We start from the raw sequence: 21835 nt of genomic DNA on the forward strand, positions 1-21835 counted from the left end.
AATGGGCTTCAGTTATTCACCATTAATTATGATATTAGCTGAGGGTTTGTTATATATGGCCTTTATTATGTTAAGGTATTTTCCTTCTATACCTATTTTATTAAGTGTTTTAATCATAAATGGATGTCATATCTTGTCAAATGCTTTTTCTGCATCAATTGATATAATCATATGATTTTTGTCTTTATTTTTTTATGTGATGTATCACACTGATGGATTTGCGTATGTTGAACCATCCTTGTGGCCCTGGGATGAACCCACTTGGTCGTGATGAATAATCTTTTTAATGCATTGTTGTATTCGATTTGCTAGAATTTTATTTAGGATTTTTGTATCGGTATTCATCAGAGATATTGGTCTGTAGTTTTCTCTTTTTGTGTTGTCCTTCCCAGGTTTTGGTATCAGGGTTATGTTGGCCTCATAAAATGAGTTAGGGAGTACTGTCTCTTCTTCAAATTTTTTGGAAGAGTTTGAGCAGGATTGGTATTAGATCCTCTTTGAAGGTTTGATAGAATTCACTAGTGAAGCCATCTGGTCCTGGACTTTTGCTTTTGGGAAGGTTTTGGATGACTAATTCAATTTCCTTACTAGCGATCGGTCTATTTAGATTTTCCAGTTCTTCGTGATTCAGCCTAGGAAGGCTATATGTTTCTAAGAACTTGTCCATTTCTTCTAGGTTATTGAATTTGGTGGCATATAATCTTTCATAGTATTCTTGGATGATCCTTTGTATTTCTATGGCATCTGTGATAACTTCCCCTCTTTCATTTCTGATTTTATTAGTGTCTTTTCTCTTTTTATCTTAGTGAGTCTAGCCAAGGGTTTGTCAATTTTGTTAATCTTTTCAAAGAACCAGCTCTTTGTCACAATTTTTTCTATTGTCTTTTTGTTCTCTATTTCATTTAGTTCTGCTTTGAGTTTTATTATTTCCTTTCTTCTGCTGACCTTGGGTTTCATTTGTTCTTCTTTTTCTAGTTCTTTGAGGTTTAATGTGAGGTTATTTATCTGGGATTTTTCTTGTTTCTTGAGATAGGCTTGTGATGATATAAATTTCCCTCTTAAAACTGCTTTTGCTGCATCCCAAAAATTTTGGTAGGATGTATTTTCATTCTCATTTGTTTCTATGTATCTTTTGATCTCTTAGTTCTTCTTTGACTCAGTCATTCTTTAAAATTATGTTGTTTAATCTCCACATATTTATGGTTTTTCTTGCTTTATTTTCACAGTTGATATCCAATTTCAAAGCCTTGTGATCAGAGAATATGCTTGGTATGATTTCAATCTTCTTAAATTTGCTGAGGCTAGTTTTATGTCCCAATATTTGGTCTATCCTTGAGAATGTTCCATGTACACTAGAAAAAAATGTATAGTCTGATGTTCTAGGATGAAGTGCTCTATAAATGTCAATTATGTCCATTTCATCTAATGTGTCATTTAGGGCTGCTATTTCTTTATTTTCTGTTTGGATGATCTATCCATAGTTGTCAATGATATATTTAGGTCACCTACTATAATTGTATTTTGGTCAACTTCTCCCTTTAGTTCTGTTAGTAGTTGCTTGGTATATTTCGGTGTTCCCTGATTGGGGGCATAAATATTGATTACTGTTATGTCTTCTTGTTGTATAGTCTCCTTTATCATATGAAATGTCCATCTTTGTCTCTTGTTACCTTTTTTATCCTGAAGTCTGTTTCATCTGATATCAATATGGCGACACCTGATTTTCTCTGGATACCATTTGCTTGGAGTGTCAATTTCCACCCTTTCACTTTGAGTCTATGTTTGTCCTTGTAGCTGAGATGTGTCTCTTGGAGGCAGCATATGGTTGGGTTTAGTTTTTTGATCCAATCTGCTACTCTGTGCCTTTTTATTGGTGAGTTTAATCCATTTACATTTAGGGTGATTATTGAAATGTGATCATTCTGTCTTTGATTTTCTGGTAAGACTGTGTCTCCATTGTTTCTTTGCCTTTTTGTTGTTGTCTATTATTTCTGTGTGGTGGTATTGTATGATTTCCCCCTCTATTTCTTCTTTTATTACATTATATATTTCAGTTCTGGATCTCTTGAGTGGTTACCATTAAGTTTATATAAAAAAAAAGTTTCATATTTAGAGTATTCCATTTTCTTCAGCATGCTTACTTTCTCCATTCCCATATTCTGGTTCAGGCCTTTACTGTCCACCCTTTAGTGTTTTGGTTGTCACAAATTATCCCTATTTATGCTGGTCGAATAGCCTCCTTCAGTAGTTCTTGTAGTGCGGGTTGTGTGTTAGAAAATTCCCTCAGGTCTGTATGTCTGGAAAGGTCTTTTATTCCTCCTTCATATCTAGAGGATATCTTTATTGGATATATTATTCTTAGCTCATAATTTCTCTCTTTCAATAGTTTGAATATTTTATTCCACTCCCTCCTGGCTTGTACAGTTTCTGCTGAAAAATCTGATGAAAATCTAATGGGCTTACCTTTGTAGGTTACTGTCTTCTTTACCCTGGCTGCCTTGAGGATTCTTTCTTTGTCGTTAATTTTTGATAGTTTGAATACAATGTGCCTTGGAGAATGCCTGTTGAGGTTGAGGTAATTAGGTGTTCTATTTGCTTCTTGGATTTGAGAATCCAGTTCTGTCCACAAGTTTGGGAAGTTCTCGTCAACTATTTGTTTGAATATACTCTCTGTTCCCTTCACTGTTTGTCCTCCTTCTGGTATGCCCATTATTCTTATATTGCTCTTTCTGATGGAGTCAGAAAGTTCTTGTACAGTTCTTTCATTTCTTTTAAGTCTCAAGTCTCTTTCTTCTTCCATCTATGTCATTTCCAGATTTCTATCTTCGATGTCACTGATTCTTTCCTCCATCTGGTCAACTCTACTACCTAAGCTGCCTATTTCATTCTTCATTTCTTTTATTGAGTTCTTAATCTCCAGAAATTCTATTTGGTTCTTTGTTAAAATTTCAATCTCTTTGGTAAAATGTTCATTTTGTTCTTTGATTGTATTTCTGAGTTCATTAAACTGCCTGTCTATGTTTTCTTTCATCTCATTGAGTTTTTAAGAACTGCAATCTTGAATTCTCTGTCATTTAAGTAACATATTTTCATGTCTTTAAGTTCATTTTATGGAGACTTTTCATTTTCTTCCTGAGCTGTCTTGTTGCTTTGGTTATTCATGGCAATTAGTGATGTATTATTTCTCTTCCTAGACATCTACAGGAGTGGGTTGTGCAACAGGTTAATAGAAAGAGGTCTTTCTTTTGTTTTCCAGTACGTGTTGGTAGAATGTTTTATTTTCTCTCCGACTGCAGCCTTATATTCTCTCTCACACTGTAGTGTTATATTTTCTCTGCACTATTCAGGCTTCTCACACAATGGGAGGATTCCCTGGAAGGTGGGCTTTTCCTCTGCGAACAGTTCGCTTGAGTCATAGGGCACCACCTCCATGGGGGGATGTGAAGAGCTTATGATTTTCCAAAGCTCTTTCTGCACCAGATTCAGAGCCCATGTGTTTCAGCAGCTCTGTTTACTCCTTCAGGAATCCACCCAGATATATATGGACTGGGGCAGGGTGGGTTGAGAGGTGGCCCAGAGCAATGGTGACGACGACCACCACAGCCAATCCTGCTTCCACGGCTCTCTCCCCTTTGCCAGAACTAGTTGGGCTGCGAGTCCGTGTCTGTGGACCACAGTTCTCAGAACTGCAAATATTCTGTTCTTTTTATCTGACACTGCTACTGTTCCACTTCTAGCATTGGGCAGGTGGGAGCAGTGCGAGCTCTGGGAGGGTAGGGAGAGGATGGCTAGGCTCAGTGCCTAAGGTTTCCATTCTCTGCTTGGCATTGAGGGCTTAAACCACCATTTTCAGTCTTCTACCCTCAGTCTTTGCTCCGAGGTCTCTGCCGTGAGTGTTGGGTTCAGCTGTGCTATGTGCTGTCCCCTTAGCCCTGTGGGCCATAAGTGGAGCCCTGGCAGTCTGAGTTTTCCCTCTCCCACAGCTGCAGTAGTTCCAGAATGCAGCTAGCTTGGAGCACCGAGCTAGGTCTGTGTCCTTTGCCCTCGTGGCCCCATCTCACTTCTCCCTTCCCTCCTCCCTGCTGCTTGCACAATTTGCCCACCTTTAGGTGAATTCAGTAGTGTGCCTCTTAGTCTTGCCTGTCTGCTGCACAGGGAGTCCTTTGTGGAGTTATAGCTGTTCAATTTGTTGTAAATTCCAGGGGAGATTTCAAGAGGCTTACCTCATGCTGCCATTTTTATCTTGGATTCCAATATAAAATATTGATGAGCATGTGGATCGACTAGAACTGTCATAGAATGCTGCAGATGTATAAATTAACACAATCCATTTTGGTAAATGGCTTGGCAGTATTTACTAAGGACAAAACTTATGACCTAGCAAATCATTCACAGCTATATCCGTATGAGAAATGCATGCATATGTTCCCAAAAGATGTGTACGAGAATGTTTATTACTATTTATAAAAGCCCCAATTAGAAATAACTCACTAATTGGGGTGATTACTTTGTAAAGTATATAAATGTCTAACCATTATGCTATTCACCTGGAACTAATATAAAATAATATTGAATGTCAACTGTAATTAAGAAAGAAAAATAAAAAAAGGAATAACTCAAATGTCCATCTACAACAGAATGGATTAATCTACTGTGGTAAATTCATGCAGTGGAATACTGCACACTACAGCAATGAGAATAAATAAAACATAACTATCTGGACAACATGGATGAATTTCGTAAGCATAATGCTGAGTGAAAAAAAGCCAAGTAGCATATACTGTGTGAATCTATTTATATAAAACCCCAAAGCAGACAAAGTTAATATATGATATTAGAAGTCAAGAGAGTGGTTACCCTTTGTGGGTGAGGTTAATTAGCTAAAGGGGAATTTTAGAGGGTTTTGAGATTCTGGTGATATTCTGTTTCTTGATCTGTGTGTTGGTTACTTAGGTGATTATTTTGTGAAAATTCATTCCACTGTCTACTTATAATTTGTATTCTTTCCTATATGTATATTATACTTTAATAAAAAAAATGAAACCTTTATAAGGAGACATTGAAGAAGACCTAATTAAATTGGGAGATGTACTGAATTGATCAATAGATCCAGTGCAATTCCAGTAAAAATCTCAGTAGGTTTTTTGTTTGTTTTTGATAAAACTTGGCAAGCTTATTTTAAAATTTATACAGAAACACAAAGCACTAAGATTAGCAGGGCCCACCTGAAAAAAGAACTAGGTGTAAGGATTTAGTGTGCCAGCTATTGTAAAACTATAGTAACTAAGATAGTAGGCCAATTGTATAGAATAGAGGGATTAGAAATAGACATTAAAATTTGGAAACTTGATATGTGACAGATAATATTTAATGTCAATGGGGAAAGGATGAACTTTTCAACAGAAAGTTCAGTTGGAGGCAACTGGTTATTTATGTGATAAAAATAGAACATTGGATATCTACATCCCACCATACACACAATAAATTACAGGTGGATTTTTAACCCAAGCATGAAAGACAAAACTATAAATCTTTTATAAAATAATATAGAAAAATATTTCATGATTCTAGGTTAGGAAAAACTTCTCAGACAAGACATAAAAAAGCTTGACCATAGAAAAAAGCTTAATAAACTAGATTCTAATAGCATAAAGACATGCCTCTTGTTGAACCTCTGTTTGAGCTGCTCTGGAGGACCACTGCATGTCTTTCATGAGGTGTTTCTAAGGCCACCAAAGTGAATTGCAGGTCTGTGTTTTAGCCTATGCTTAAAAATAGACCATCTGAAATACATTATACTCTGCCTATTGAGTAAAAATCCATCTGAGTTCTCAGTGATACGAAAACAAAAATATATTTTTAAAAATGTCTTTATGTCTATTTGATCTACCTTTGATTGATGATGGGGCACGAAAACCATCCATGACAATAGGGGTTTTTTCCATTCCTCATGTTTCTACTGCTTTTTCCTTTGTACTTTAATTGCCATATTATTTGGTCAGAGTAAGTCCATGCTGTATGATATTCACTACTGATTGTATCTTATAGCCACAGGCTGACTTTTTAACCATGCAAAACTTACTGCCTTAAATTCTACTTTGCCTGATATTACTTTTTGTTCCCATTTGGAGGATGGATCTTTGGTTCCTTTGTAGCTTTTTGGGGGGTTATTTTATTTTGGATGTGCTACCAATTATAATCAGTAAATCATTGCTCTTTGTCTTTTCAATCTAATTGAGAACTTGCTGGGTGGTTTTTAAATTTGAGGAAATTAAAGTTTTCCCCATTTCATTATTAATTGTGTTGCATGGCAGTGTTTCTATAATCTATTTTGTACTGATAAGAAATTTATGTTGGCAAGTTAAAAACATTATTGTTTGCCCAGCTGTCTATGCCCAGGTGTCTATACAATGAGCTACTAGACTAATCTTAAACATCAATTATCTTTAATTTGGTGCTTTGCCGTGTTAAAACCTATGCCCCATACTATAGCACTTGGTAATATTTGCATTACATTGTATTATTTTTAACATCTAATTTGTCCTGTGTTTCCAATTGGATTCTAAGTACTTTCTATTAATTAAGAATCATTATAAGACCCTATGAACTTAAAATATACTTTCTTATCAGATTTGACTTGATTATGCTTTACTGTTCTTACTGGTTTTAGCTTTTAGGTAGCAAACAGGGAAAAACCAAGTTTATTTCTTCCTTTCCTTGTATTTGATTTCATATATTCTGTAACCAGAGCACGATGGATTCTAAACACCTTCATTGCAAATATTTTTAAGACTGGACTGACTCCTGAGTAACTGCAGTTTTTAAAATGTCTGGAAGATTGAAATTTTCACTTCAGTGATATCAGGTGAGATCTGCTGATTTGTTTCAATGAATTAGGCAATTGTGGAAAGGCAGGGAGAGCAAGCCCTAATTCCAGCCCCACCCCTTACCTGTGAAATCAGCTTTCCCCCATCTAGATGCTGTACTGAGAATACCCAGACTGGCAATTCAAGCCTCACTCATGAGAGGAATTACAAGAGATGGCATGAAACACTCTGCTCCAAAATAACAAGGTTGTTTTTACAATGTTAAAATTGCCTAATAAAAACCTTTTTATATTGTTAATTTTGTTAATTATGAATTACCATTTCCTGGATAAAATCGAAACACATTAAATTCCATAATTCCTATGACAGTAGGAAAAATACAGAACAAAAATATTTTCTCCTGCATTTTTTTTTCTTTAAAGTTTATTGTGGCAACAATTGTTAGTAAGTTACATAGATTTCAAGTATACAATTCATTATTGATTATCTATATCTCACATTGTGTGTTCACCACCCAGCATTTATTATTTTTACCTTTGGATAGCCTAAGAAAAAAATCTTTATATGCTGGAGTGAGAACATTCCTCATCAGATACAAAGGAATCTCTAACCAAGTTATAGCAGCCTCTTATTGAATATACTTATGTTTTAGAAGATTATGGAAGAGAAAACCTTTTATCCATTATATATTTATAATGTGTTTATAGCCCTTCTACAGTACATGTTAGTTATTAGAGAAAAAAAGAGAGAAATAGTTCAGTACTTGGCCCTCAAATCTTTTAAAGCCTGGAAAGGAAGATGAAATATATTTCTAAAATATGTAAAAAGATCAAATAACAAAAGCTTAAAAACAGCTTTACATATTTTAATGGAGCTTTCTATTCTATAGAGAGCTAAAAAGTATTATTAAATCCCTAATGAAAGCTCACCTTTAAACATAATCTCTGATAATGATTTTGTGAGTGAATGCCCTTTAGTTGGTTTTCTTTCACAACAGAACAACTGTCAGGCTGAAGCCCAATAAGCATCTCCAGGAGGTGAAGAAAAAGCAGCATATCTCAGGGCACATCTTTCCCTCCAAGGGCCAAAGGCTCCTCCCAGCCATCAGAGCTTTGAGCCTGTGAAAGAATCAGTGATGGATGCCTGAATGTAAATGCTGGAACTGCCTTAAGAACATTACAGATAAAATGCTATTGGGAGTCAGGTATGAGTGCTAACCTGAAGCTGAAAAGATCTGAGAACTAGAGGTCAGAGAAACATTATGAATGAAGTTTATTGTATATTTTATTTCGTTGTCTTTTTTTTTGGCATGAATCAGTGGTTCTCAAACTTTAACTTGCGTGAGAATCACCTGGAGGGCATGTTAAACGATGGCTTACGGCCCCACCCCCAGAGATTCTGATCTAGTAGGTCTGGGTGGGGCCAGAGAATGTATATTTCTAACAAGTTTCAGGGGATGCTGATGCTGCTAGTGCAGATCAAGCACTTGGAGAAGCACTGGACTGGGGCATGGAGGTCTTCAGTTAAACGAGCAAGAAGGCTGCATGGCTAGTGAGTTCTGGGGTCATCTAAGTGCTTGGTATTTGTGGAATGCCTTCTCTCCCCTAAAGTGACAGGCATACCTGGCCCAATCAGCCTTTGATGGATTTCTGGAATGAAATGAACATTCCTAATAATTGGCCCTTTATGAACTTAGCTGGGTAGTATATAATTAAAATCCAGAGATAACCCAGAAACTTCACTGGATTCAATGCTGCAATCTTTTTGTCTAATCCAGTGTCCAATCTTTTGTACACTGGAAATGGAGAGAGAAAGAGAAAGAGAGAGAGAGAGAGAGAGAGAGAGAGAGAGAGAGACTTTTTTTCAGAATTTTTTCGTTTCCTAACTTGTTCCTGGATATATTGAAACTAGAAAGCAGAAAATGGTCAAATATATGCAACTAAAAGAACAAAAGAACAAAAGTTGAGTCATAAGTTGTAATCTTTCCTATTGGCTCTACCTTCTAAAAATCTGTGTGATCCATCTCTCCCTCCCCACTGCTTGATCCATCAGTCCCCCCTCACCTCTTTCCCTCCTTTACAGCAGTGCACTTCTGGGCCTACATATATGGTGTCTTTGTGTGCCCTCCAAATAGAAAGATCCTAAAAAGGGGCCCTTTCCTCTGAGCTGATATAGTCCACAGCCAGGAAAGCAGGGCTGGTGCTGTGTTTCAGTCCCACTCACCTCTTTAGCCAGCACCCTGGTCTAGTGCACAGGCTGCACAATGGCACAAGGCCCCAGCACATCCACTCTCTCCACATCTGGCGCCCCCAGTTGCCCCATCCACAATCCCTACCACCAACATGATCTTCCTCAAACTCCATTCTGATTGCACCTTGGTTTCAAAGTCTCCAGTGAGTATCCAGGCCTCACAGAGCACCAACTGCCGTACCAACACCCTTTATAATGTGAAACCTGCCTCTCTTTTCAGCTTCTTTTCCTGCCACCTTTTCTCATAATTCCCCAAATCAGTCAAATGGAGCTATTAAGCCTGGACATGCCACCCTCCTTTACTCCTGTGGCTTTGCACATATTATTCTTTTAGGGCAGAAAGCTTTTCATTTATGCCTCTCCCCCTTGTTTGTTCAGTCCATTTTTATTCATTAAAAAAAATAATTTCATGTGAAAGCAATATAAACTTATTTTAAAACATGGAAAATACATAGAATTATGGCAAACATTTCCATTAAAAAAGTAACTGTGGTTCACACTTTATTTTTCAAGGTATTTTCTATGCATGTATATTTATGGATCGTATCTTAAAATAGTCTGCATCATGCTTTTTTTGCCTAGTATTACTTTGTAAGCTTTCTTATCAATTTTTATAATGATTTGAAAACATCATCTTTTAATGACTGCAAAATTTTCACGTTTGTATATATATTATATATGTAATATATAATATATATTATACTATATATATATATTGGGGGTACCAAAAACGTATACAAGTGGACACTGGTCAATGTTGCTCAAACAGTAGTTCGCCATAATCAAAAGTGTCTGGATGTTGTTGGTAACCAACAACCTCTTGTCTGAGCACCTCTTGTAATTGCAGAAGTCAAACGTGACTTGTAGTCATCTTTTGTTATTGGCATATATTGACTATTACAATTTTAATAGTTTTGTTCTTTCTTAAAATGTGTATATATATTTTTGGCACCCCCTGTATGTATGTATTCATATATATATATATGATTTGAAGAGTTTGTTTAACCTTTGTTGTGGTCATATAGATGGTTACCTTTCCATTTTTTTTTGCTATTATTATATATAATGTTACAAAGAAAAGTTTTGCACATAACTATGCCAGCCCCCCTGATTATTTTCTGGGAGTGAATTCCAGAGTGGGATTGCTGGAACAGTAGAAAAGAACACTTTCAGACTCTTGCAATGCACTCTCAGGTTGCTATCAAGAAAAGGTGAACAAATGTACAAACTCACCAGGGGAAGGTGAATGTTCCTCTTACTTAATAACAGCCTCTCTGTTGAGTCATAATCTTTTTGTTTGGTCCTTCATAATTTGATTTTAATTTTCCCTTTCTCTAATTAGGCAGGAAATTTTCTACATTTATTAACCATATATGTTTCCTGTAAACCATCTGCTTGTATCCTTTGTACAGTTTTCAACTGGAGTCAAAATCCCTACTCAGCTTCAATACTTGACTTAAGCATCTCATGGTGCAGTTTGACAACCGCACAGATTACCCCTAATCCAGGCTTCTTTTTCTAACAGGACTGCATGTGCACATTAACTACTAACATTTTGATTCTCTACTGTAACTATTTACATGCCTGTCTCCCCACTGAACAATGAGCAGCTTATGGGCCAGCACTGAGTCTTATGTATTCTTTTCCTCAGCACCTAACCAACTGCCTGGCAAAGGTATGTGTCAATTAAGACTTATTTAATGAACTAATGAATAAGTCAATGAAGATCATTGAAGAGTTGACTTTTAACTTAACATGGATTTCATCAGGATAGCATATCTACATTTTGTATGAAACAGAAAGGATCACTAAGTCCTTGGATAAACCTATGCAAACTTGTTTAAAGTAATATAAATGCTAATCAAACAGCCTATGACAATCCACATGATTAAACTGTTAGAGAATGAAATACTGCTGAAAACTGTTTATTCAAAAAAGAAAACTAAAACTTTTTCTTGTTTTTATTTGGAGAAAAGTAAATCTTCTGTAAAATATTATAAAGTTATGTTTATTAGTTCATCTGGGGTCTTTTCAAATTATCTCGACAATTATCATACCACACCTTCCAAAAGGAGAGCACAAAGAAGATGCACTTCCTCTGACAATAAAACACTCATGTACTTACACAATAAATATACAAACGAAAGTTAAACTTTGAAAATGACTGCATTTTTCATCACGTCATACTCTCAACTTATAATTCACATATTTCTAATTTGGCCATTTCACAGTGTTGCTATGCAAAAATACCTCGCACATATGTACCCAGGTTAATACCATCACTGAGATAAAACAGAGGTGAAAAATGGGCTTGCTGCTAAATTGCAAATAAGGCAAAAGGCAAATCCTCTTGTCTTTGGAACAGATGGCTAAATGGGGGTCTCAGGTCTACTCAAATGTAGTCAGATCTCCATTGCATGTATTGGGGTACGAAGGGACTCTAGAGATGCTGAAACCCCTGCTCATGTCCCCCATCTGTTCTTTCACTAAAGTTGAAAGTTCTTCCTTGAGTTGGGTTTAGAGTCTCTTGTTTGTTTTAAGAACTGCAGCTGTACTTTCCTCACTTTTCCCTTTGGATCATAGTGTTGCTAAGCTTTGTAAACATTTAAATGTACAATTAAAGTGCTCAGTTGTGCTCCATCTGAGCCCATCCTGCTCCTGTCTGGAAAGTGCATAGCTCTCAGGAAACTCAGTAAAATCTTACTTCCTCCACAAAGAGCAGAATATGATTGTTAATAGGTAGAGGTTAAGGTCATTGCCACCACCCTGAGCTAAGGTTGACTGAGACCTGGCTGGGCTTTTTGAGGTGTGGAATGCCCTGATGCTTCACACAACCACAGGTAGTGAACACGGCTCTATGGTAAGTCACACATCACTGTTTTTCAAAGAATCATAAATCCCTCCCCCAAAGAATTCATTAACATGATAAACTTATGAAATGGAGGTGCCAAAATTGAAACCATATTTTGTAGCCCACTCTAAAATTTTGATTCCCACTGACATCCCTGTTTCAATACACAAAAAACTGTAATTTAAAAGATAAAAATTAATTTTTCTTCTCTGGGTTGTGGGCATAGTCTCATCTTGCTTTGTGTCTACTTATTTATAGCTTTGCCTCTCCACGTGAGGCAGTAAGCACCTTCCAGATGGTGGCTGTGGAAGGTCCCTCCGAACTCCTGATTTGGCTATATTTCCCACCTCACTCCTCTGAGGAGTCTCTGTAATTTAGGCATATTTACATCAGTTGGCAAGGAAAATGATGAAATAGGTAATTATGGTATAAAGTAAACACATCAGCTTTCACTAGAAATGAATTAGGTAAGAAATTGTAACATCTATCACATAACTAGACAGTGATGTTTCTATTGGGTTTAAATAAAAAATTAGGGACACCAAGTACAAATGTCATAACAATTAATATCATCTCTTTAAGACCAATAACACTGCTTACAATATATGAAATTTTAGTCGCTATTAATAACCTGAAATGAAAAAATCTGCTGAACTGGTTCATGAATATAGAGTGACAATACATAGTTAAGATATCAAATACTTTTGAAAATACCTTTAGATGTTTTGTTATGGGAGATAACTTTTAAGGATTTAAGTTGTAAGATTTTTTTTGTTGTGGTTCTTTGACAGCAAGTGTGATACATTCCTCAGCTTAACAGAGAGTGTAAAACATTGTCATAACCTGGATTCTATCTCAGTTCGGCAGGAATTGCTGTGACAATTTCTATACATAAGAGGCCTTATGAAAATCTTGTGGAAAAACATCCGAAATATTGATGTTCTGAAAATGATGAAAATCCAAGGGTCCACAATTGAGATCACAGATAGAAAACGCAAGGCACGGAGGTCTCCGACTTCAGAAGTTTCATTTTTCTTGACAGGTTTAAATGCTCCATAGTAAGCACGATACTGTTTTAAAGAAAAACATTCCATTATAATAGCGAAAGGTTGATGGCAGCAATACATTCACTTACTTCACTTAGGACACATTACTTTTCTGTAAGAGCATTGCAGCTCAGCTTGGAATGTTCAGTTTTGGTAAATTTATAAGCAGCGAAGGCCGCTGCAGCTGATGGGTGCAAGCGAGGTGCCTGGAAGTCACAGGGTCAACGTGGGAGGCTCAGTGGAGGTGAGAGACCTCATCTAAGTCCCTGGAGGCTGTTCTATCTGCTGTGAGCACTGGAATGTCCAGGTCCCTGCCAGGCTATGCAGAGGAAGGGCTGAGGTGGGACAAATCCAGTCACTGAATCTTTTACAAACAGGGTCACCACATCACCCCACTTCCATAAATACAGAGATTCTTTTCCATATTCTCTTCACTTCGCCTTACTTTCTTCTGCTTGCTTCCTATCCTCTCTGATTAGTTAGCTCAGAAATTAGTGACACTTTTGTGACATGTCACATGTATGGAGACCTCAATGAAACAGAAGTTTTTAGTCGATGTGAAGAGATAGGAAATACTCCAGTGAAAAGATAGGAGACTTAAAAAAGGACCAGTTCAATTCATGTAAGTTATTTATTCTTAGCATCTTAGCATAGATGGTTACCTTTCTGTGGTCAACATCCTCTTTTCAGACTAGGAAAAAAAACACACATAGAAATGCAAGCCTACTTTCCTGTGCCCAGGGACTCCTCTTGTCCTCATCCTTCCTGAGGTGTCTGTGGCCTCCTCAGAGCCCTGCAAACTGCCTGTCCCGTGGCTTTTCCTGCCATTCAGTCAACTCTGCTGACTGGACAAGCACCACTACTGCCTCCCACTCCCTTGGAGACCAGCCACGTTTTCTTGATGCTATTATACTCCTTCTGCCTACTGAGATTCTAAATCCATAATGGAATAAAATGGACTCTAATGGGATGGAATATGCAAACTCAACATTTGTGGGAGGGGACATGAATAAGTGAACACACCAGACCCATTTAGGGCAATCAAGGAATATCTGCTGGAGGAGATGTGTTTTCCCATAATTGTTTCCTTATCTTTTTACTCTCTTTTCTGCAGAGCACTTCAGTAGGCTCAGCTACTCGCATCTACTGCACTTAAGAAGATATACCATGTCTGGAAGCCCACTCCCATCATCATTGTTTAACATTAATAGTAATAATAATGGCTAATGCCCATGTTTTCAGGCACTGTTCTAAGCACTGTACTTTGAAAACTTCATTTCATCCTCACAAAAATCCTATGAAGTATGATCATTATCTCCAGTTTACACATGTGGAAACTGACTGTGTGCCCAAACCCTATCTCTTTACAAGGTCGACTTCAAATGTTACCCCCTTCAGGAAGCCCCTTTGAGGTAGTGGCTAAGCACATCAGCTTTAGAGTCCAACTGTGTGGTTTAGAGGGAATCTCCTCATTGACTGTGTGACTTCAGGCAAGTTATTCCATTTCCTTCTCTATAGAATTGTATCTACCTTCCAGGATTGTTATGAAATTCGAATAAGATGTTATGAGTAAAACCTTGACAATAGGTCCTACCATATAAAAGAAGTCAATAATTAAATATTATTATTTTGTCAATTAGGAGTGACTCCTTTCCTTCTCTAAACTCCCTCCCACCCCTGGTATTTCAGCAGATGTGATGTTTTTCTCACTTTAGATCCCTGCAATGGATGACAGTGTCTTGAATGTTGTAGATAACGGATATGTGCTGAATGGATAACTGATGCCAATGGCTATGCACTTAAGCTGATTTAAAAAACAAAGCTTTATGTGACTTTGTCTTTAGATTTGCTTCTTTCTCCTCAAAGTGCAGTGCAGCAAAATATAATTCCAACTATTTCAGAATATTTGATTAGTTGGGATCTGGGTAACTGAATGGTACTCATGTAATTAAAACAAACCATTTTATTTCTATGCAGTATTTCTCCAAGTCAATTCTATTGCATATTGCTAGGTTATTTCTATTTTCAAGTCACTTGATTTGTGTTAGAAATGTATTGCTCTATACCTGGCCTTTCAATTTAATGTAATTTATTTTTATTTTTTTGAGTTTACTAAAAACACAACATAACTTCATTCATGACAGTGACCCGAAGTACGTATTCTATTAATTCTCACAAAATATCAATTTGAACACAATTTAGACTTTCAAAAAGTCTCTGTCAATCAATAGTATTCTTGAGGACATACTTCATACACTGCTCCTATAAGAGATGCTAAAACGACAAACCTCATAATATACACCTGGCATTTTTTAAGTAGTTCCATTTACACAAAGAAAATCATTGTGAGAAGAACGCCCTCTGTTGGATTTAGGAGTCCATGAGAAAATGCTGTTGCCCACTCACTGGAGACTGATCTTGCTGGGATATTTCTGTTCCAGACTGCTCTCTGGATTCTAACGCCGTCGTCTATCCAGTCCATCCATCACAATACGCTAGACATTGTCCCCTGCTCTAGCCCTTTAAATCCACTTCAGACCCTGTCCCGTGGGCCCATCTTTTGTTTACCATTCCTTACTTGCCTCTAACCATCTCCTTTGGCAGGAGCATCCCACCCATTCTTTCTGCAGCAAAATGAAACACACACACACACACACACACACACACACACACACACACACGAGTTATCAGTACATGTAGGATATCCTCTATCACTTCTCTGACTCCATGGATTTTGGTAAATGCAATCCCACAAGCTCATACTTATCTTTACCTGGCGTCTAGACCTCTCAACTAACACATTTAATCTACACATGAACACCCTCTCTCATCCACCCTCGGTCCCCTATCAACAACCCTCAATGCAAACTGTGGTTTCCTAAGGTAAGAATAATTTTGATGAAAATATGTTAGAGAATGTGCTTCATTAGAGAATGTGCTTCAAATTGACTCTGAAGCTCACCCCGCATTCGCTATACTTTCTTTCTACTGTATCAAATTGGAAATTTGAAAACTTAATCTAGTTAAGTATTTTGCTCTAATTCAGCATTACAGCAAAGTTAATTTTTAAAAATCATACTGCAACAAACTTTTCACTGGCTTAATGAAATATAATATTTATACTATGAGTAAGGTGTTGTTGTTGTTGTTTTTAAGTCTTTCCCCCTTCACGTACTGCCTTATTTTTCCAGTCACTAGATCCGTTCCTTAAAAAAGTGACTTTCAAAGTGTGGGGGTCTCCAATACCCTTTCAGTGTGTCTGTTGGGTCAAAACTACACTCATTAAAAAAGACGTTATTTGCCTTTTTCACTTTCATCTTCTCACAGGTGAACAGTTTTACAGAGGCTATGTGACATGTGATGACATCAGCACCCCCATGGCTAATGGAATATGTGCTTGTGTATTCTTGTGTTTTCTAGACTTTTCCAATGTAGTAGGTTCAGGAAATACGTATGTGCATTTTCACCGACTGTTCCTAGTACTTCTGAGCTCTTAATATGCTTTTTTTTCTGTTTTATCTGCTATAATTTCTATAACTTTATTATCATTCATTTAATCATTCTGAAATCCCAAAGTTTCCCTTGCACCTTTGCAAAAACACAAGTACATGTTGATAATTTGTTTTGCAATAGTATTTTAAAATTTTTCTTATTTTTAATTTCTAATATGATAAATACTGATACATATAATGCATATAATAAAGATTTTTAGGTCCTTAATTATTTTTAAGAGTAAAAAGGGGTTCTTCAAGTAAAACAAGTTTGAGAACCACTGCCTTAGAATATAATGCTATCTCCTCTGGAGACCATATTTCTAAATTAATTTTCTATGTCCAGTCGGCAATAATAACTGGAAATAATGATTAGTGATAATAGTGACACTCATTTTTTTAGGCGAGGCACCTGGTTAGGTTCTCTCTCTCTCTCTCCATATATATATATATATATATATATATATATATATATATATATATATAATTTCATGTATATGTTACTTCAAATCTTCATAACTATCTTACAGAACAAGTATGATTATCCTCGTTTGACAGATGAGAAACCTGTGGTCAGAAAGGGTAAATAAGCCACTATCATCATTAATAAGTGATGCAGCCTGATCCAAATCCATGTCTATTGCTGAGGCCCTTATCCTTTCTAGAAAATGACAGTTCCTGTAAGAATGCTTTCTGTAAGAATGTTTGCATTACATATCTTTGGAACTTTACAAGTTTTTTAGGGAATCACTTTCAAATCCATTATTTCCTTCAATTTTCGTAATCCCATATGAGTTATTTAAATCCCCTTAGAGATGTGTCTAAATGCAATGTTCTTTCCACTGTATTATACTGTGATTTTTTATTATTCTTACTAAAAACACTCAAACTCAGGACATGATATCCATGCAGTTGGCTCTTGTCTGCTTCTATCACAGCATAGGTAAAGAAGGCTGTTACTTGAGAGCAGGAACTGCAGACATTTTCTGTAAAAAGGGCCAGACAGTAAATATTGTAGGTTTTATGGGCTAAGAGGCAAATAGTGACTATTCGGTAGGTACTTATATGATAAGAGAAAACACATTTCCACAACTTTTATTAATAAAATTAAAAATGTAATCATAATCACAATTAACTACAAATTTTGTAATACTAAGAAAAATAAAAGTATATTTTTTCGTGGACTAATATTTGGCTTAATTTGGGTTCCGAATTTGTGTGTCCTGTCATCAAATTGATTGCAAATGTTCATTTGTGAAAACTATTAACTCCAGAGCTATACAAAAACAGCAGGCAGGATGGATATGGCCTGTGGACTGTGGTTTGCCAATTCCTGCTTTACAGTGTAGTTCTCCAACTGTGACCCCAGGTCAGCAGCTTCCACCTCACCTGGTAACTTGTTAAGAATGAGAATGCTTCAAAATCATCTGAATCAGAAACTCTGGGGACTGGGGCCCAGTCATCTGTGTTTTTTAAAGTCCTGCTGATAATTCTGAGCATGGTCAAGTTTGAGAACCACTGCTAAATATCTGTACCTATACCGACATCTATTTATATAGATACAGATTTGTTTATTTACTTGGAGGCGTTCTGATCCTAACTCTGCATGATGATGCTACTACAGACCACTCATCGCCCCTCCCACATTAAGGCTTTCATTTAAAGGAAAATCTCATTATATTTCACCTTCATCCACCCTTGACAGTAACATCCAAAATTGCTATGTTTCCATAAGAAACTTAACTTTCCAATTCACAGAAGTCTCAGGACTCCAAAGACATTGAATTGACAATGTATTTATAAAATGTTGTTCATGTGGAACAGCTACACTAGGGATGGGGGTTAGGGGAGAGGGAGAGGAGTAATACTAAAAAAATTTTCTCAAACTTCAGCCACACTCGTAGGTGTCTTGGCGGGGAACCCACAAGGGAATATCTTCAAAACCATGAGGTAAGTTGAAACCCTGAGATAATGGCTTTCATGTCACCCTGCCTGCCAAGATTGAAACAAAACCAACCTGTCAAAACAAGTTATTGAAACGTCACCAGTGGCTGAAACGTACTTGCACATCTGCCTGTCCAAAAAGCCTCTCCGCCTTTATTACCTCTACCCTTCGCGGTAGTAGCACCAGAAACAGCATCCAGACTCCTCAAAGTTTTTTACGCACGAGGTTTTAAAAACCAAATCTATGTTTTTAGTCATGTACCTCTGCAAATGTCTCTGGTAAGATTACATCTTCCCTTATTACCTTTCCACACCAACACCTGGGAGAACTTCCAGACGCCATCCGCCCATTTCTGACGCCACTAAAGTCATGGGCAGGTATAATGAAACAAAACATTAACTAGCGATCGGGAAGTAGGAAAGGACTCATATGCCAAGGAGAAACCAAGTTCTGTTCCTCAGCGTTCTGAGGCGCAAAAATAACAAATCTTCCCGGAGGGAAGCAGAGAGGAGGGGGTTCTGTCAACTGGAGACGTTTCACGGAGCTCAGGAGACACCATTGAACTCTGTCTTTCCCTTCCTCCCTCTGACTTTCCCTCTTCTCGCTCAACATATTGGGTTATACCTCTTGGGGCTGTGAAGGGAAAGAACCGGATCTGGGGAGCGCAGCAACAAACCCTCCTGGCTCTGGCTTTCATTTAAAGGAAAATCTTTCATTTAAAGTTTCTCTTGCGCCACGTCCAACACGCCCCACCCTTCCCGCTGGGCACCCGCTGCCCGATGCGCTCCAGTCCCCCGCAGGCTTGGCGAGGAGCGACTCACAATTAAAGGCAGGGAGCACACGGTGAAGAGCACCGTCATGAAGGCCAGCAGCAGGAGGTGATCCATCTCCTCCAGGGGCTGCGGGGTCGCTTCCTTGTCCCCGGCGCTGGGCTCCGCACGCTCCCTGGTCCCGGAACGCGGGAGCCGCTGCAGCCGCCGGTGCATCGCGTAGAGGTTGCGCATGGCGCCCACGTTGCACAGCACGATGGCGAGGACCAACACCGCCATGAGGCTGGCGTAGAGCACTGAGTAGCCCAGCACCGACAGCGAGCGCTCCTCATGGACCATCTGGATAAAGCACCAAGTGCCGGGGCAGTACTGCACGAACTTCCCGAAGCCCGCGAAGGGCAGCGCGCAGAAAGCCAGGCAGAAGGCTCCCACGACGGGCGCCACCAGCGCGCCCCTGCGCAGGGTGATGTGCTGTCGGTAAAAGAAGGGGTGCCCCAGGGATAGCCAGCACTCCACGGCCATGGCCAGGAGCTGCAGCGTCGAGGCGAGTCCGAAGAAGGACATGATGAAGGCGAAGGCTTCGCACAGCGAGGGGCCAGGAGGGGGAACCAGCCCCCACAGGCTCCGGTTCTGCGAGTAGGCCGCCAGCACGAAGGGGCTCACCAGGGACTTGCCCAGCAAGTCGGTGACAGTCAGCCCGCACACCAACACGTAGAAGACCGATGGCGGCCGGCGCGGTGAGCGCAGCGGGCACGACCCCAGCCCCGAGCGCGCCAGCAGCCCCAGAGCCAGCAGGTTGCCCAGGAGGCCCGCGCTGAAGAGCACCCAGCCCACTGTCGCCGCGTAGTCCTTCTCCACCGAGGTGATGTTTTGGCAGCGGTAGAACGACGGCATCATGGTGGGCGGCGCGGTGGGCCAGAGTGGAGGCTGCGGGAGGGCCAGGACCCCGGCGTCCGGGTGCGGAGGAGAACCCCGCCGCTCCATGCGCGCCTCGGGAGGAGAGGCTGCGCCGCTGAGGAAGCTCCGCGGGCCGCCGGGTGTGCCCGACAGCCGGCACCTCCTATCTAAACTCTCAGGTCACACCCCTCCCGGAGGGGCGGGACGAGCTGCTCGCTGCGCACCCGGCGCCGGCCCCGAGGAGCGCGGAGCAGCCCAGCGAAGAGCTCGACCCCGACCCCAAAGCTTCTGGTCCTAAGGAGAGGCAGACCCTCATGCTCAGAGTCGGAGAGAAAGAAGGAAAGTGGCCAGATCCCGAGCACCCCGGGTCAGCACTTCCTGCGAGGCAACAGAACTACTGACATGGAGGGGAAATTAAGCAACAGCTACCAGGGAGGAAGGTATTGCAAAGAAGTGGTGGAGGAACTCTGGTGGTGTCCAAGAAGAACGCTGAAGATGAAGGCATTGAGGAGGCTGGGAAAGGTTTACCACCTCGTTTTTTAATTAGTGGGTTAAGGAGGGTATAAAGGTAACTAACATTTGCATAACACTTAAGCCTTAGTTCAAACTCTCTTCTTGATCTGTGCACCAATGAAAAATGACCTTCATTGCCTAGGTGAGAAAACCGAAACCTTGGAAGGTTAAGTGATCTGCCCTAGGTGACAAAGCTAGTAAGTGGCAAAGCTGGACCAGAAACCTGGATCTTGTATTTATAGAGCCGGTCAGTATTGGCTTCTCCTCCCAAAAGGTTGGCCAGATTTCCGGGAAGTGACTGCAGGGAAAACCAAGGGAGATGTTAGCTCTGGGTACGTGAATTACAGTGGGAGGAGTGTTGTTAAGAGCTTTAATGCTGTCATCAAATAGACCTGGGCTCAAGTCCTAATTCTGCTACTCACTGCCTGTGCGACCCCGAGGGCCTTGCTTAACCTCTCAAGAAGTAACGTCTAGCCAACCTGACTGGCTCTTTCGAGGCATAGGGATAACATGTAAAGTGCAGACGCATAAGAAGTGCTCAGTACAATGCAATTGTCAGGATGCTCACCAGTTTTAGGACAACTGTTTTAGTAGCTGATGTTTAACTGCAGTTTTTAGCATAAATTTTGAAGCCAGAAAATAGTAGACTCGATTTAGAGCGTTCTCACGCTCTAAGTTTGTGACTCCTAGAATACATTTCTTCCCTTCTGACCTTTGACTGGGCTGTGCCACAGAGGCAAGGGAGTTCATTATGATAAGTCTGATTTATTTCTGTAATTATCACTCGATACCCTGGGATAGACAATAGCTTTGTGCATGGAATTTGAGTGGGATGACTGGGGCCATAGTATGTGAGCAAATAGAATATGCCTTGGCTTGAAGAAGCTCATTTCTAGGCTGAGTACCTGTTCTGATGGACAGACCCAGGGAGAGAATAAGATCCTTGAGCGTTGAATGTGAAAGCCTTAAGGGTAGCCAGAGAGCCTGCCTCCATACTGAAAGCCTGGCCAATAATTCTGGCCACCAGATGGAGACAAAGAATCCAAGCTTTGGAATTAGATAGTTCTGAACTCTACCAGTAGCTGTGTGACCCTGCAATCCCTCTGAGTTTGTTTCTTCATAAATAGGATATGGGACTTATGCTGATGTCACAGTGTTGTGAAGTTGAGAAAGCATGAAGTGTTATAGAGTAATAGTAATAATAAAAGTGAAAATTTATAGGCTCTTATGCTGGGCACGCTCTAA

The 21835-nt window shown here is 39.4% G+C and overlaps 1 protein-coding gene across 1 annotated transcript; it reads right to left on the reverse strand.

Annotated features, from left to right (window-relative positions):
- Positions 1-2928: 2928 nt before the first annotated feature.
- On the reverse strand, positions 2929-20581 carry PTGDR (prostaglandin D2 receptor). Its single transcript, XM_019725839.2, has 2 exons — positions 19232-20581; positions 2929-12998 (listed from the first exon to the last, which is right to left on the reverse strand). The coding sequence occupies exons 1-2, from the start codon at positions 20162-20164 to the stop codon at positions 12765-12767; spliced, it is 1167 nt and encodes a 388-aa protein (XP_019581398.1). The 5' UTR covers positions 20165-20581; the 3' UTR covers positions 2929-12764.
- Between the last annotated feature and the right edge of the window lie 1254 nt (positions 20582-21835).

The sequence above is a fragment of the Rhinolophus sinicus genome, linkage group LG03 (assembly GCF_036562045.2).
Source record: "Rhinolophus sinicus isolate RSC01 linkage group LG03, ASM3656204v1, whole genome shotgun sequence".
NCBI classification, from domain to species: domain Eukaryota; kingdom Metazoa; phylum Chordata; class Mammalia; order Chiroptera; family Rhinolophidae; genus Rhinolophus; species Rhinolophus sinicus.